Consider the following 16158-nt stretch of genomic DNA (forward strand, 5'->3'; position numbering starts at 1 on the left):
TTGTGTGCAGTATTTTCTGCGCACTTTGGTTCACGTAGTTTTCTTTCCGTCTCACGCCTGGACTTCCCTGCAGGTTAGCCACGCCGCCATCGACGAGGTGGTGCTGGTGGGGGGCTCCACGCGCATCCCCAAGGTGCGCTCCATGCTGTCCAAGCTGTTCGGCGGCAAGGAGCTCTGCAGGGCCATCAACCCCGACGAGGCCGTGGCCTACGGCGCCGCGGTGCACGCCGCCGCCCTGTCGGGGGACAAGTTCGCGGAGAACCTGGTCAAGCTCAAGGACGTGACCCCGCTCTCTCTCGGTGTCGAGATTATCGGCGGAAGATTCTCTCCTCTGATTAAGAAAAACAGTCCAATTCCGTGTAGGAATACCGAGAAGTACTATACCTGCCACGACAACCAGACTCAAATGACATCTAAAGTAAGAATTTGCTATTACAAGGAAACACTGGTAAAACTAAAGCGTAGTATTACCCTCTGTTTTTAAGCGTAATTCGTTTACGCTTGAAATCAAGCGTAACAGGCTCTTTCCTCAAGATTCCCCCTATCTAAATGCATGGGGAAATTTCTACAGTAGAAGCATACTGTGTAACAAGCGTAACGTCTTCAAGCGTAACTTTATGCTTGACTCAAGCATAGAGTTACGCTTTAGTTTTACCAGTGAATTTCCTATAATACATAGGAATAGCGCAAGCAAGGACGAACGCGTTTTTTCTTCGTAATACGAACGGGTTTGTCTATACCTTAAAACAAAAATCCAGAAAATTTGCGCCGAATTTATTGTTACGTAGCTCAAATTTCATAGTGAGACACATCTAAAGTGTTCCAACTATTTTCACTCCTAAGTTTCTGATCCATCCCGTTGCGTTCGTAAACATTTCCTTTCGCATCTTTCGCTTCGTCTACATTTTTTTATTGCGATTCCTCAGGTGTATCAGGGGGAGCGTCCTCTTGTCAAGGACAATCACTGCCTGAACAAGAAGTACACCATCGAAGTCCCTCCCAGGCCTGCTGGCGAATCCAGCATCGACGTGACGTTCGAGATCGACACGGACGGGTTGCTGACGGTGACGGCCGTGGAGCCCACCACCAAGAAGCAGGTCCAGGTCAAGATCACGAAGAGTGAGGCGCACCTCAGCGAGAAGGACATCCAGGACATGATGGAGAAGGCGAAACGTTTCCAGCGCGAGGACGCCGAAGAACTGAGGCGTGTCGAAGAGTCTTTGAGAAACCAGCGATTGTAATTACAAGAGTAAAATGTAATCTCTGATTAGGATTTAAGCTTCCCACGTCAGAAATTTCCATTTGTTACTTAAGAAAGTGTTCAATTAAATTTAAAATTGAGAATTGCATTTGGGTTTTTCTTTCAGTTCATGAGTTCTGTCCTCACATGTACACATGAGACAGCAGTTTCGCTACCTTCCGAAAATTGTGGCTGACTGGCCAAACCCTTTCGCGGATATGATTGAATGTAAGGGGATCATTTGAGCCAAAACTCGGCCACATCGCAGATAGTTTATTTAGGACATCGGTTTTTCACCGGAAAAAAAGATATCTGAAATCACGAAAAGTTTCCAGACGAAGTTAATGCCCGTCCAGACTTATATGGGTGGTGACTCAACTCCTCGCCCGGCGGCGCAGGGAATACCTCGTGTCCCGACACATTTCTTTCGACGTGACAAAAAGGAGATACTCCGTGATTATTTTCGCCCGATGCGTGAATCCGTGAATCATACCAGTCAGCGTCGAACTATGGGGTGGCTAACCAATTACTTCGTAGTTTTTTGTGCATAGCATTTGCATAATACTGAGCATATTCACGTGAAACGCACGAATTCATGCGCAAAAACGCACACTTTCTTGCTTTGTTACGCACAAATGAACGCATTTTAAAACGCATGCACAATTTTGTGCAAAGCTTAATGCACAAAAAACTACAGAGTACTTAAGTGTGGATAGGACTGTACGAAACCAAATGGTCTAGATAACCCAAACGGACATTTTAAACGTTCGAAATCCCTGGGTGCTTTGATTTTCTCAAGAAAAAGAGATAATTAAAAACAAGATAATTAAAAACACCGTTCTCTGGTGGAAATCCACACTGCAAAAAATCAGTGTCAGATACGGACCATGCTACGGCGTTCCGTATAGTTACCCCCTGAAATGGTGATACGGACATCTGCCGTACCACTCCTCCCATAAGAGCCTGTGCTTTGTAAAGAGTGGTACGGAAATTTAACGGAAAATGTACCGCTAATTTTACACCGGAGGTTGCCGTTCCGGTTTTCCGTTTGTGAAATAGTCCAAAATGCTCTACGGACAGTGAGGAACGGACGCTCCGTAACGCAAAGTTCTCTGACGAAACGCATGAAACGGTCACTCCGTAGGGATACGGACTGGCCGTTACACGTTATCCGTTATAGAAATTTGAGTTACGGAGTGTCCGTTCCTCGCTGTCCGTAGAGCATTTTGGACTATTTCACAAACGGAAAACCGAAACGGCAACCTCCGGTGTAAAATTAGCGGTACATTTTCCGTTAAATTTCGCGAAACGCCGTAGCAGGATCCGTATCAGACACTGATTTTTTGCAGTGCAGAGCCGGTGTTATTCCCCGCTCGCCAAGCTTGGGCTGCAGGCGGGACTGTACTCGCTGTACACTGCAATCCTGCAGTCCTTTTCTGATATCTCTAGACGGGGAATACCTACCAGCGCGACTCGCTCAAAAGTAATCAACACTCATCGCTGCAACCAGTCGACGTCGCCTTCTTGTCGAGGAGTGTCGTTAAGTTAGAGCGCATCCTTGCACTGCACTCGTTTCGAAGCACGAAACATGGCTGGAGACGGTGAGTCGAGTGCAAGGGATCCCTCACCAAGGATTTTGTTGTTTGAAACGGATTGTTTGGGATTCTGTACGAGTTTGACGTATATTTCGCCTACTTACGGTCCGTTTCCGACGCAAGATTGTTGTGAGATTGTCTTACAAGAGGAGACCTCCTAGCGTACGCACAGATAGTGAGGGATCCCCTTTGAGTGTGTATCGGGATTTGCATCGAAAAGCGAAGTTCGTCTTGGTTTCGTGTCGCTGTCTGTTTCTATCCTGCGTGAGGTAGACGTGCAACACAATCACAATGCCACACACTTTATGTTTGTGTAGAATTTTGAACGCGCCGTGCCTGCGTGAAAATGCCTAAATTTATGCGAATTTCTGCATAATTTTATGCAAAACTTCACGCAGGTTTAAAATCGTGCATCACGACGTACAAATTTCCACATAAACATTTAGTGTGCAACAGGTAAAATTCGGAGAATTTCGGCTGCTCGCTATTGCATTGCGCGAGTGTATGCCCCCTCCAGAAAACATGACATTTTTCGAGTGGTAAGTCCTGCCTGATGTAATGTACCGTTCCGGATTTCAACTAAGTCTCCCTTCTTCGCAGGGCCCGTGGTGGGCATCGACCTGGGCACCACGTTCTCCGTGGTGGCCATGTACCGCAGGGGCAAGGTGGAAATCTTCGCCAATGACAACGGCAGCCGCACCACTCCCAGTGTGGTGGGCTTCATGGACGGCGAGTCCTTCGTCGGGGAGGCGGCCAAGGACCTGCCGGCCTCCAAACAGATCTACGGTACGAGCGCTTTGTCACTTCCATTCCAAAGGTGAAACTTTCAGTACCTCATTTTGGCGATACAACTGTGCAGAAAATCTTGCTTCCAAAACAAAAGTCGAGGGGTCCTTTACAAAAGATCTTATCTGCGCGTTCCCCCCAAGACAATCTTATCTTAAACGCAGGTAAATTTCACTCAGTTTGATCATTTGATACAGCTACAAATCAATATAATTTGTGATTGAATTCACTGAAATGTAAAGATGAAGGATCAAAGAAACCGATAGTGCATGCAGAAATATATCCCGCTTACTCTCGTACCCATCTTAAATGGTCAAACTGAGTGAAATTCCCCTGCGTTTAAGATAAGATTGTCTTGGGGGGAACGCGCAGATAAGATCTTTTGAATAGGACCCCTCGAAGTATCGCCAAGAAGCTTGGCGATATTTAAGAGTATCATTAAATTTGGCAATAGGTACCAAACGTATCACCTTTGGATTTGAAGTGATGTCTCCAATTGTATTAACCAGCATAATGTTATGTTGAAAAATGTTGAAAACGCAGTAAATCACACACTGTTAAAAAAAATCTTAAAATTCAGACCAATTTTGTAAGACCTAGTGGTCTGATTTCTGAATTAAGACCAGAAGTATGCAAAAGAAGAATCCTCGGATGAAATTTAAGACTTTCGCAGTCTCAAAAGCAAATTCAGACCATCCAGACAAAAAGTCTGACAGGGGTGACTGAAAATTCAGACTAAGTACAAGACCATGTAGTCTGAATCGCCTTTCCAGACTATTCTTCTGAAAAGGAAGACCGATTGATCTTAAATTTCAAACTGGTTGTGTATTTTCAGACCATGGGTCTGAAATGGGAGACGTATTGTTCTGAAATGTCAGACTGGTTGCCTCACTTGACCAAATTTAACCGCAATATTTGTGAGCTCGATACAAAATCTTAAATATTCACGAACAGCCCAAGTTGTCCGCAGTTTATAACTCCCGCAACACGCGCTTGGTTTGTTTATTTGTGGCCTCCCAGCGTCCAGCGAGCGCGCTTGGAGTCATCGGCATCCTGCAGGCGTGCTCTCAGAGCGGTCCCGTGGTGTAATGGATAGCCCGCAAAGCCGACGAGCGAGGATTCGATGGTTCGAATACCAAGATATTCGGAGTTTCCGAGTAAAGAGCAAGGCCGATAAGTAACGCGCAAGTTCTGTCAAAGACTTCTCTCGCAATGGAGTGAAGGTTCAATGTTACAATTTTGTGTTTTTGTCTGAATTTTCTTCAGACTGGCCGTGTCTAATAATTCAGACCACCTAAATCTTAATTTTCAGACCACCCAATTCTAAACTTTGAGACCACCCTATTCTAAATTTTCAGACCGCCGAAATGGTCTGAAATTTCAGAACCCCTTACTGTTAATTAACTTCAGTCAAATTTTGTCTGAAATTTCAGAATATTTTTTTTACAGTGCACCTAGGGAAGAGTTGTCATGAGTGAAAGCGGAGAAACGTGTTTTGTTGAGTTAGCAGAGTAGGGCAGTTACCTCTAATCTCCATAGTGATTTCCCCCTCGGGCATCACACCACCGTACGTATGTTGCTCACAGACGCCAAACGGTTGATCGGCCGTCCCTGGAGAGACGACAGTGTGCAGTCTGGCCAGAACATGTGGCCCTTCAAGGTGGTGGAGGACAACGGTGCGCCCAGGATCCAGGTGGACGTGGGTGACGAGAAGGAGACGTTCACCCCGGAAGAGGTGAGTACGAAAGGGTATGCACAGTGTGCCCTAAGACCGGTGGAGGCGGCCAAAATTCTAGACGTGTTTTGAGCTCCAGAGTCGCTAAATGGAACTCGAACCGAACGTGTGACCCCACCACTGGATTGCTCTCCGAACTAGGATTTCATTGGTGGGGTCGCACGCTCGGTTCGACTCAAAATGCGTCTTAGGTTTTGGCCACCTGCGTCGGTCATCTGCATCATCCTGTTTGCCCTAATTTTGATTTTGAACGAGCCCCAATTTTCTTCGTGTGTTGCAAAAACAATTACACGCTGCAATGTGAGGTGACGTTGTTACCCTGCCGCTTCCCGTTTCTTCCACAGATCTCTGCGATGGTGCTCCGCGACTTGAAGGAGACGGCGGAAAACGCGCTGGGCGAGCCGGTGAGCAAGGCCGTGATCACCGTGCCGGCCTACTTCAACGAGCGGCAGCGGCAGGCGACCAGGAACGCCGGTAGGACAAAACTGTCGCCACATGCTCCACCTGGAGTACGACCTTGTTTTTCTAATGTAGTGTTTCAACTACATCTCCCTCCCCTCCACCCTCCGCAGGCAGGATCGCGGGGCTGGAGGTGGTGGCCATGATCAACGAGCCCACGGCCGGCGCCATCGCCTACGGCCTGGACAAGAAGTCGGCCAAGAAGAAGACGGTGTTCGTCTACGACCTGGGCGGCGGCACCTTCGACGTGTCCGTCATGGTCATCGAGGGCAGCGAGTTCAAGGTTCTCGCCTCGGGCGGAGACACGCACCTCGGCGGCCAGGACTTCGACGCGCGCCTTCTCAAACACTGCGTGGAGGTAAGCAGCCTTGAAAAGCTCTTCTAAAAGTCATTTATGTTTCGAAAATTTCTGATTGTTGGGTTTATTTTCAACGAAACTGATGAATTTTGTGATCGTATCGTTGATATACAGGGCGTGTGGATGTTCACAGGAAATTCGAACAAAGCACGACGTGGACCTAGAGGGGCTGATGGACTATGAGAGTCTGCATGACTTGAGAAAGGCGTGCACATTGGCCAAGTGCAAGCTGTCCAACCCCAATTACCTCGAGACTTCGTTGCGTATTTACTTTCCCCGACACGAGATCGGCTACAGCACCAAGATCAGCAGGAAGCTCTTTGCAACCCTGTGCGCCGACCTGTTCCAGAAGACGATAGATCTTTCCAGCGAAGTCCTGGCAGAGGCAGAGGTAACTGTTTTGGAAAGTCATTCTAAATGACACGAGTCTCAAAAGTGTACTTAGCACATGTTCTTGGCTCACCAGATGTGTGCTTCTCAAGCAGGCAGGTGGCAATTGCACTCTGAATGTCTAATGTCTTACAAAGAAATTTTCTACAGTATGCCGCAAGCATAAAACGAAGGTGGTTTATCTTCATATTATGAAGGTTGTTCTTTGTATATTCCAATTTTTGGTGTGTATTATGTTTGCGCCGGATTCACTAGGTAACGCAGCTCAAATTTCATCGTAAGACGTAGAGTGTGGATTCGGTGTCTGCCGCAGGCGACTCGAACCGGCGTACGTGTGACCCCACCAATGGATAGCTCTCCGAACGAGGAATCCATTGGTGGGGTCACACGGCCAGTTCTAGTCCCATTTAGCGACTCTGGAGCTCAAAACACGTCTGGGATTTTGACCGCCACGGTCTTCCTCTGGCCCACTGTGCGCAGGTGATCCAGAGTGACATCGACGAGGTGGTGCTGGTGGGCGGCTCGACGCGCATCCCAAAGGTGCGCGCCATGCTGTCCGAGCTGTTCGGCGGCAAGGAGCTCTGCAGGGCCATCAACCCCGACGAGGCCGTGGCGTACGGCGCCGCGGTGCACGCCGCCGTCCTGTCCGGAGACGAGTCCGTCGAGAAGCTGGTCAAGCTGAGGGACGTGACCCCGCTGTCCCTTGGAACCGACCTCGTCGGTGGAAGGTTTTCGGCGGTGATCAAGAGAAACCGTACAATCCCTTGTAGCAACACCATAACGTATTGCACTGCCTTCGACTACCAGACTAGCATTACATCTGATGTAAGTTTTCCGTACGCTCTGGAACGTTTCTGTAGCTATCCGACATAACAGCGTATCTACTGTGGGATTTCCTACGAACATACGTTGTTATGTCAGATGACCACTCGTTTGAGATGCGAATTATACAATAACGACACACTAAAAATCTTACATACTTTTTAAGCCTTACGAAGTATACTTGCTGGAAACGACAAATTATTTTGAGCATACGTAATCTTACACAGAAAACACTTCGTTTTTTGCGAACTATTTCTGCGTATTACAAAATACGTAGTTTGTTCCTCATGCTCAAAATACTTTGTGAGGTTTTAAGGGTGATGATAAACGTCACAGAATGAGCAATGCACATGACAGAAAATCAATTCTACATGTGGCATTGTTATCAGGTCTACCAAGGCGAGTGCCCTCTCTACAAGGACAACTACTGCCTCAACAAGAAGTTTACAGTGGACGTCCCTTCCAAACCCAGTGGTGAAGCCACCATCGACGTCACGTTCGAGATCGACTCGGACGGGTTGCTGACGGTGACGGCCGTGGAGCCCACCACCAAGAAGCAGGCCCAGGTCAAGATCACTCGGAAGGAGGCGCACCCCAGCGAGCAGGACATCCAGGACATGATGGAGAAAGTGAGGCGTTTCACTGGTAAAGTTACGGTGTAATGACGCACAGTGGCGCGAAAGAGAAGACCGGTGGAAATGGTCAAAATTTCGGACGGGTTTGGAGCTCAAGAGCCGCTAAATAGGACTCGCACAGAACGTGCGTCTCCACGGATGGATTGCTCTTCGAACACTGTCAGAAAAAAGTACGGAACATGTCTGGTCAATAATTTGCCTGGACCGTCCGTACTTGCCAACTACGGAACGTTCCGTACCTTTTCTCCGTACCCATTTACATGGGTTCATATGGAGCAAGTACGGAACGTTCCGTACTTTTCTCCGTACCTCCGTACTATATTTTTCTGTACCATTTCCGTACAAAAGTACGGAATTTTTTACAGTGAACGGGGAATTCATTGGTGGGGTCACACGCTCGAAACATTCTTTGCCCAAAATGCTGGGTTTTAAAAGGACAGTAGAGAATTCCGCACTAAGTCAAAGCATCCACTGTTCGAAGAAATATTAGAAAGTTCCAGAGAACTTGATGGGATAAAGAAAGCTGCTTCAACTTTAATGTTAAAAGTAGCCTCCTACCTATGTAGCTGGTTCTGAGACTCGGGCGTCAAAGAGTGCGAAAGGTTCAAAATGATCACAAAATCACCGATTGTTTGAAGTCGTATGTCACTTTAATTTATCTTAAAATACAATTACTCATTTGTAAAAAAGCGTATAAAACAATTATTCTCAATAAAAACACAACAATTATTTAACCCTTAAAATCCTCCATCTATAAAACTGTTTCAATGTTGACTACTGGCTGAGAGATGAATGTTGATCGTCGAGTTTCGTGAGTGCGCTCGGAGTCCTCAGGCGCGAGTGTCGGGAGTACACTCAGTCTTCAGGCGAATGTCGGAAGTACGTACACTGAAATTTAAAGGGTGAGAATTAATACCAAGTTAGGGCGAGAACAAGTTTTCACTGTCAAGTAGAGAGAGTCAAAATTCTCTTCGTATTATGAAGAAATATTGCTTCGTATCATGCTACCACCAAATTCAATATACCACAGCTCAAATTTCGTTGCAAGACGTTTAAGGCGTAGCACTATGGGCCAGAGGACCTGTGGTGGCGGCCAAAATTATTTACGCGTTGTGAGCTCCAAAGTCGCCAAATGGGACTCGAACTGAACGTGTGACCCCACCTATGATTGCTCTCCGAACGAGGAATCCATTGGTTGGGTCACATGTTTGATTCGAGTCCCGTTTAGCGACTCTGCAGCTGAAGACGCGTCTAGAGTTTTGGCCGCCTCCACCGGGTTTAGCCCACTGCAAAGCATGGATGAATTCCTCACCATGGAGTTTCCGGTGTTCGGAGTCCTCAGGCGAGTTGGACGAGGGGCACGTCGTTGCTATCCTGGTCTTGCTCCTCCTGGAGGACGGGCGCGGTGCCGTTGGTGACGACGCAGCGCCGCGCCCCGGCGATGCTTCCGTCCGCGCTCACCTAAAAATCAACAACATAAAAACATTATTATCATTATTTGCAATTATAACAAATAGATACAGCAGAATGCAATTAAATATCAACGAAAGAATTCAGGCAATAATTACATCTCAAATAATGAACGTTACAGGAGAATGCGTAACGGGAAACAACTCAAACAAAATTTAAGCGCCAAAATTCACCAAAAATTTAAAATTTGCAGATTTTGAAATCAAAATTTGTCTAAATTGTTCTCAGAATTCAGAGGTATTTGGCCCGAAATTCAGCGACACTCGACTGAAATTCATTCGACTTGGACACCGAAATTTCCCCTTGAGAATGCGTCTTAAAAATCAAACGACACACTAATGTCATGCGGTGAAAAGCTGCACCAACATATTATGGTGGAGATTTTCTCCATGTCATTCGACCAAATATCAATAAGGTGCAAAGAATTTTGACCCGTAAGTTAAAAAGTCAGCTGCACCACCATAATATGGAGAGTTTTCAACATAAAACTTGAAGAGAGCAGTAAAATTCGTAGTCACCTTGGGGCTACGCAGCATGAGACGGCACGGCACCTTCCAGCCCCAGACGGCCGTGGGGACGGTCACGTTGCCGTGCACCACGGACTCCACCTCGCCGCGCACCATCTCGGCCGCGTAGCCGAACACCTCGTAGTACTGCACGCGGGCCGCCAGGTACACCGTCTGGTTTTCTGCAACGAATCACAACAGCAAGAATGTTACACTGAATGTTTCGGCCCACGGTCACAACACCTTACACACTAGAACACTGTAAATGTCTCACGGTGAAAGGCTGCACCAACATATTATGGTGGAGATTTTCTCCTTAATACCGACGCAATTCGGCAAAATATCTATAAGGTGCGGTGAATTCTCAATGGTATGTTATAAAGTCACCTGCACCACCATAATACACTGTAATTCAAAGGGTGAGACGTCTCACCAATTTTCGGCGATACAAAATGTATCACCGAAAAAAGGGTCGTACACGCATGTATCGCCGAAAAATGGTCGTACACGCAGTATCACCGAAAATAGCGTAAAAAATGTATCACCGACAAAAAGGGGAGACATCAGCGAGATTGCCCCCGTTTTCCCGGGGAAAATATCACCCTTTTTTCGGTGATACATTTGTACGACCTTTTTTCCGGTGATACATTTGTGTACGACCCTTTTTTCGGTGATACATGCGTGTACGACTATTTTTTCGGTGATACATTTTAGTATCACCGTTTTTTCGGTGAGACGGTTTTATCTCACCCCTCAGAGAGTGAGATGTATCACTATTTGATTTTCAGTGTATGGAACATTTTCACCATGATATGGAAAAACTTCACTGTACAACATTTAAAGTGTACAAAGCACACTAATTACGGTGTAGTTTTAAGTGGATGAGCTTTGCACAAAATTGTGCATGCGTTTGAAAAGGCAGGAACTTGTGCGTTTCACGCGCAATTTTCAACCCTCGCGATTCGCTTGAATCTGTGCTAAAGGCTGTGAGACAACCGACACAAAAACGCAACCCGGTCACTTGATTTGCAATAGCAAAAGTCGAAACTGAAGAGAAATTTCTTGAAACCCAGACCGGAAGTACCCAGGCGGAAGGAAGTTGGCGTTGGGAGAGTGAAGACCAGAGGCACGGCCTGCCTAACGCTACATCGGGGAAAGTCTAAAACGGTCCAAAACTGCGTAACGTAACAGGGCCTTCGTATCCTACCCGAAGCCGGTCGATTGATATCTGATCCGCGTAACGCTGCGACATGGGGGGACTGGCGTCCGAGCCAGCGTCACGCTGAACTCTTCAAATTTAAGACCAGATGTCAGAAATTCCGTATGTAAATGAGCGAGGGGGCGAAAACTCGCGCAATCATGTGTACACGGCCCCCGAAATCACATGCGAATCATTGAGAATCACGCGAAATCAAGCAATCCGAAATCAACCAAATCACTAAATTCGACCGAAATCAGGCAGAATCACACGAAACCAGGCAAAATCAGTCCGAAATCATTTCTTTCCGACACAATCACACACAATCACGCTCAACATCACCCTGGTGCGTCGCGAAATAAGGCGAATCAGCCATGAAATCATTGCGTTTTCCGAATCATGTGTACACGAAAATCCCGAGTTTTTGCCCCCTCGGGCGGCGACCCCTAGTGGGACAGCACCGGTTAACGAGATGCGCTCTAAACAGTGCGGGGATAAAGAAAGACGCTCAGAGGAGCCGATTTGGGGGGAAAAAAAATATTCGGCCCCCCCCCTTTTTGGGGTGGGGCCTGCTGGTCCTCATCGGACGGGGGTAGTCTCGCAGTGTGGCACGTCCCACGCGACGCGCACGGCAGCACGCGTGCACACCCCGACTCGCCCGCCCGAGGGCACTGTAAATCGAACCTCAACCACCGACGAGAACTGTAAATTTATAGTGACAAGTAACTTTACTCCGTGTTACGTCGTTCCTTGTGTCTTGCCTTTCCCAAACCTAACATCCACTGCGATACCTTTCGCGCGCCAAGAGAACCCTGGGCAGGATAGGTCTGAGAAACCGTCCACAACAGTACACTAGTAACTCACCACTTTCGGCGGCGCCTGCAGCAACAGAGCCTCGAGGTGCGCCACCCTCTTGCGAAGGCGGAGCACCTCGGGCCTCAGGTCCTCCTGGGGCTGCTGCGGGGGCTCCTGGGGCAGCTGTGGCTGCTGCGGGGGCTCCTGGGGCAGCTGTGGCTGCTGCGGGGGCTCCTGGGGCAGCTGTGGCTGCTGCGGGGGCTCCTGAAGCCGCGCCTCCAGCTCTTTCACCCTTGCCTGCAGGCTGTGGACCTCGCCCCGCAGCTGGGCCACTTCTTCCTGCTGCTGGGGCTGCTGTAAAGGTCAGCCAGCGGTTGCCTGTCCTGTAACACAAAACACACAAGGCTAAGTCTAGTTCTGCGTGCGAGACGGGGCGGGGGACCCGATGGCGGCGTGGCAGCCAGGTCAATGCCAAGGAGCGATGAGCCAAACGACGTCCACCGCGCGCACTGCCGCGGCCAGCAACGCGAGGCGAGGCGCTCTTGCTGTCTCTCCTCTTCCTGCCCCTCCTCTTCCTGCCTGTCCTCTCCCTGCCTCCCGCCCTGCCCCAGCTCTCCCAGCTTACCTTGGCTGCGAACAAAGGGGAAAACCATAATTAGAGGTCGCTTTAGAAACAAAATATTCAAGCCAAATGCATTGCTGAACGTTAAGAAGAAAGTTTGCTTACCCCGCCCCCGCCCGCCGTACCTCTGCATATGCTGCTGGTAAACCCCCGCCGCGACCGGCTCCCACGCCATTTTATGGCGTGTGTCTGAAAAACGAATTAGACATTAAAAAAACGTTAACGCTAACGTGAAAGCAGACGATACTTATGGAGATGTTTATTGAAATGTATGAATGTGACATTTTGTCAATTTCTTTCAAAGAGTAAACACTCGGAACCTTTTTTTTGACAAATTTCTCACGCATGGTAATTCATGAAAATGTCAATTTTAGCATAACTTTTTAATATCCTAACGTGCCATTGTTTTTGTTTAAAATGTTCGCAATGACGGTGGGGACTCATATGTCCGATACCACTTGTGTTGGGTATCATTTTTGTTGTTTCAACGCGAGGATGCACAATTTGGTGGGTAATCACATAAATACTCAAAACCCGTAAAAGTTTTGTTCGGTACTAGGGCAAGGCGCCTTTCGGCACGCGGCGTGTCAGCCCCTCTCCCAAACGGGGGCCCGGGCCCGGGCCCGGGGCGCCACCCGAACCCGACCTCAAGATAAGCAAAAGTGGCGCACACTGCCGACTGCCCACGCGCCGCTTCTCGAGAGGGATGGGGTTGGGGGGGGGGGGGGGGGGGGCTGCACTATGCGTTCTACGCACTCAAGGCTCAAGTGCGAGGGGTGTAGACTGTTGCGGGGGGGTGGCGGGGGGCGGCGGGACGTGGCGTCTCGGCAAGGGAATGGGCGAGGGGGGGGAGCTACGCGATGCGTGCTAGCAGCGTCTCGTAACGACGCGCAACGCGAGGGACGCACTTCATGAGTACTAGAGAGCTGGGTGTCGAAGGTTATACGCCGCGCGCCCTACCCGAGCCTCCGCAGGCGCCCCGATTCATTGAGCGGCGCGAGCGCGGTGCGGCGCGGCACGCTGCGGACCCTCCGCTCATAATCTTCTAGGAAGGCTAGCCAGCCGCTGCCTTGCCAGCGAGGCGCTCGGCCTCTTCTAGGCTTGCTAGTCAGGCAAAGAGGCAACTGCTGCCTGGCTAGCCGGAAACTCGGTACTCTCTGCACGAGAGTACAAGCACGCTAAAACGTGAACGTATCATCTGCTAAAAAACATTACCGCTTCAGCCCAATTGCATTGCCTCTTGTCTGGTCGATACTCACTCCTCTCGTGGTCCTTCTTTCCTCTTTGAAGAGTTTCGTACAGCCCTCTTGACAAACCCACATGAACTGCAACAGAAAAAACAGTCCACCGTCAAGCAAAGGCCGCAGTGGCCATTCAGTTTAACGCGGCGGAGACGGGAACTGGACATTTTCACCCACACTCACTTTTTCTTCGGGGCCGGCGGCTTCTTGGGCAGCATCCATGGCACTGCAACAGAATTCATTTCATTAAGCCTCACACCAAAGGAAGTAGCAGGGCAGCAGGGGCAGGCCGGCCGGCCCACGCCCACGCAGCGTGCGAACTTGGCCCAGCGGCGGCGACGAGGGGGCGAAACCTCGCGCAATCATGTGTACACGGCCCCCGAAATCACATGCGAATCATTGAGAATCACGCGAAATCAAGCAATCCGAAATCAACCAAAATCACTAAATTCGACCGAAATCAGGCAGAATCACACGAAACCAGGCAAAATCAGTCCGAAATCATTTCTTTCCGAGCACAATCACTCACAATCACGCTCAACATCACCCTGGTGCGTCGCGAAATAAGGCGAATCAGCCATGAAATCATTGCGTTTTCCGAATCATGTGTACACGAAAATCCCGAGTTTTTGCCCCCTCGTAAATGAGGGTATAAAAATAGTGTTTACAGGAGTAAATTTTGCGTAACGTTACGCTGTGGGAGGGAGTGGGCGGTCTGACATAGCGAAACTGGGGAGGGGGTTGGGGGGAGAAGAAGTATTCAAACCTGCGTAACGTAATTATTAGACTGCCCTGTACTGCATCAGCGTGGCAACCGTGTCATCAAATGTTTTGATGACATCATTGAACGGAAATTAAGCCTAGTCATGAAGTAACAACCAAAAATTTTAGTGTCGAAGTCCTGCGTACGGTGCGACAGAGTGGACCAGAAGACAGATGGAGGCGGCCAAAATTCCAGACGCTTTGTGAGCTGTAAAGTCGCCGAACAGGCCTCGAACCGAGCGTGTAACCCCACCAATGGATTCCTCGTTCGGAGAGCAATCCATTGGTGGGGTCACACGTTCGGTTCGAGTCCCATTTAGCGACTCTGGAGCTCAAAACGCGTTCCGGGATTTCGACCGTCTGCCGGTCTTCCCACTGCGGCGCCTTACCTTTGGCGGTGCACGTGTAGGACACGGCCGAGGACGTGACGTGCTCCGTGGACATGTTGACGTAGGCCGAGGCCTGCCCCACGATCTTCTTCCACAGGTCGAAGCCGATGGAGGCGGAGGCGCCCCAGCTGAGGGAGTGCGCGAAGGAGCTGATGTGGGAGACGGTGACGCTACACTGGAGGCGCCGACACACTGCAGCGGGTCGGAGATCCGCCGCCACTTCTTGTCCTCGGCCTTCCTGGCGCCGTTGGCTTGGAACCAGGGTCGTCCGTCAGACGCACCCACTTGTCGTGGTTGTCGAAGTCCTGGATGGGGTGCACGCACGCCTCGGGCACGTAGTCGTCGGCGGGCGGCAGGGCCACCGGATCGAACCCGGACGCCGACGCGGCGAGCGCGACCAGCAGCACCAGCAGACAGACCATGGCTGCGTCGGCTTCGCGGAGAGACTGAGACTCAGATGGACACAACAACAAAGTCAACTGCGATGATAGCGTACTGTGCTGCGTTGACGCCAGACGCCGACTGACCGGCACCGGCCGGAGAGAGAGGGGTCAGCAGCTTCCCCCATCCCTCCCCTCCCTCCCCTCTTTCCCCTTCCCTCCCCTCCTCCTTTCCCCTTCCCTCCCTCCCCTCTTTCTCCTCCCCTCCCTCCTCCCTCATCCCTTCCCCTCGGTTAGGCGGGAGCCCAATCCACTCCCACTCTTTAGCTCCTCGCGTGCCGATTTTGTTCTAAGCAGACCCTTTCACTCGTCGCCAAGTGAAGAACGAACGTTATAAAGAAACAGCCAGGAACCAGCAGTGCGCCACCCAGCGGCCGTTGCTTTGAACTTCGTTTACCGACATCAGGGTCCTCTGACATCACCCCCGGCCACGGTTACTGTTAGGAACGGCGACAGCAAAGTACCGGACACTTACACAGTGAAAGTAATTACTGTTCAAACCTTTGTTTATTCTAAGGAACAGCGGCTTTGTAGCCTTCTCGCGACGATGAGGGTCTGTTCAGAGGAAAACTCATTGTCAGCGGCGTATTTTACAAAATTTTGTCATGAGTAAAACTACAATTGCTGATTCCCAATGACTAGCTCAAGACTCGTTCTTGACAATATTCAGTTTTGGAAGTGAATTTCTGACTACCTTTCATTCAGTGAAAAGCTT

General features: G+C 49.5%; 2 protein-coding genes across 2 annotated transcripts in view; one reads left to right on the top strand and one right to left on the bottom strand.

Annotated features, from left to right (window-relative positions):
* Nucleotides 1–8278, top strand: part of LOC117648480 (chaperone protein DnaK-like) — a 16537-nt gene extending 8259 nt beyond the window's left edge. The window contains exons 7-15 of the mRNA XM_034390986.1: nt 74–418; nt 927–1239; nt 3436–3621; nt 5208–5356; nt 5701–5830; nt 5929–6173; nt 6307–6564; nt 7044–7388; nt 7775–8278. Coding sequence (XP_034246877.1) covers nt 74–418; nt 927–1239; nt 3436–3621; nt 5208–5356; nt 5701–5830; nt 5929–6173; nt 6307–6564; nt 7044–7388; nt 7775–8047 — 2244 coding nt within the window. The 3' untranslated portion in view covers nt 8048–8278. The remainder of the gene's footprint in view (nt 1–73; nt 419–926; nt 1240–3435; nt 3622–5207; nt 5357–5700; nt 5831–5928; nt 6174–6306; nt 6565–7043; nt 7389–7774) is intronic.
* Nucleotides 8279–8648: 370 nt separating this feature from the next.
* Nucleotides 8649–15425, bottom strand: LOC117648481 (cuticle collagen 40-like). The gene is made up of 10 exons (XM_034390987.1): nt 15289–15425; nt 14991–15131; nt 14036–14078; nt 13871–13936; nt 12717–12800; nt 12615–12619; nt 12059–12372; nt 10009–10178; nt 9333–9481; nt 8649–8908 (listed from the first exon to the last, which is right to left on the bottom strand). The coding sequence occupies exons 1-9, from the start codon at nt 15423–15425 to the stop codon at nt 9359–9361; spliced, it is 1083 nt and encodes a 360-aa protein (XP_034246878.1). The 3' UTR covers nt 8649–8908; nt 9333–9358.
* Nucleotides 15426–16158: the final 733 nt, after the last annotated feature.

The sequence above is a fragment of the Thrips palmi genome, unplaced genomic scaffold, assembly GCF_012932325.1.
Source record: "Thrips palmi isolate BJ-2018 unplaced genomic scaffold, TpBJ-2018v1 HiC_scaffold_3, whole genome shotgun sequence".
Lineage (NCBI taxonomy): Eukaryota > Metazoa > Arthropoda > Insecta > Thysanoptera > Thripidae > Thrips > Thrips palmi.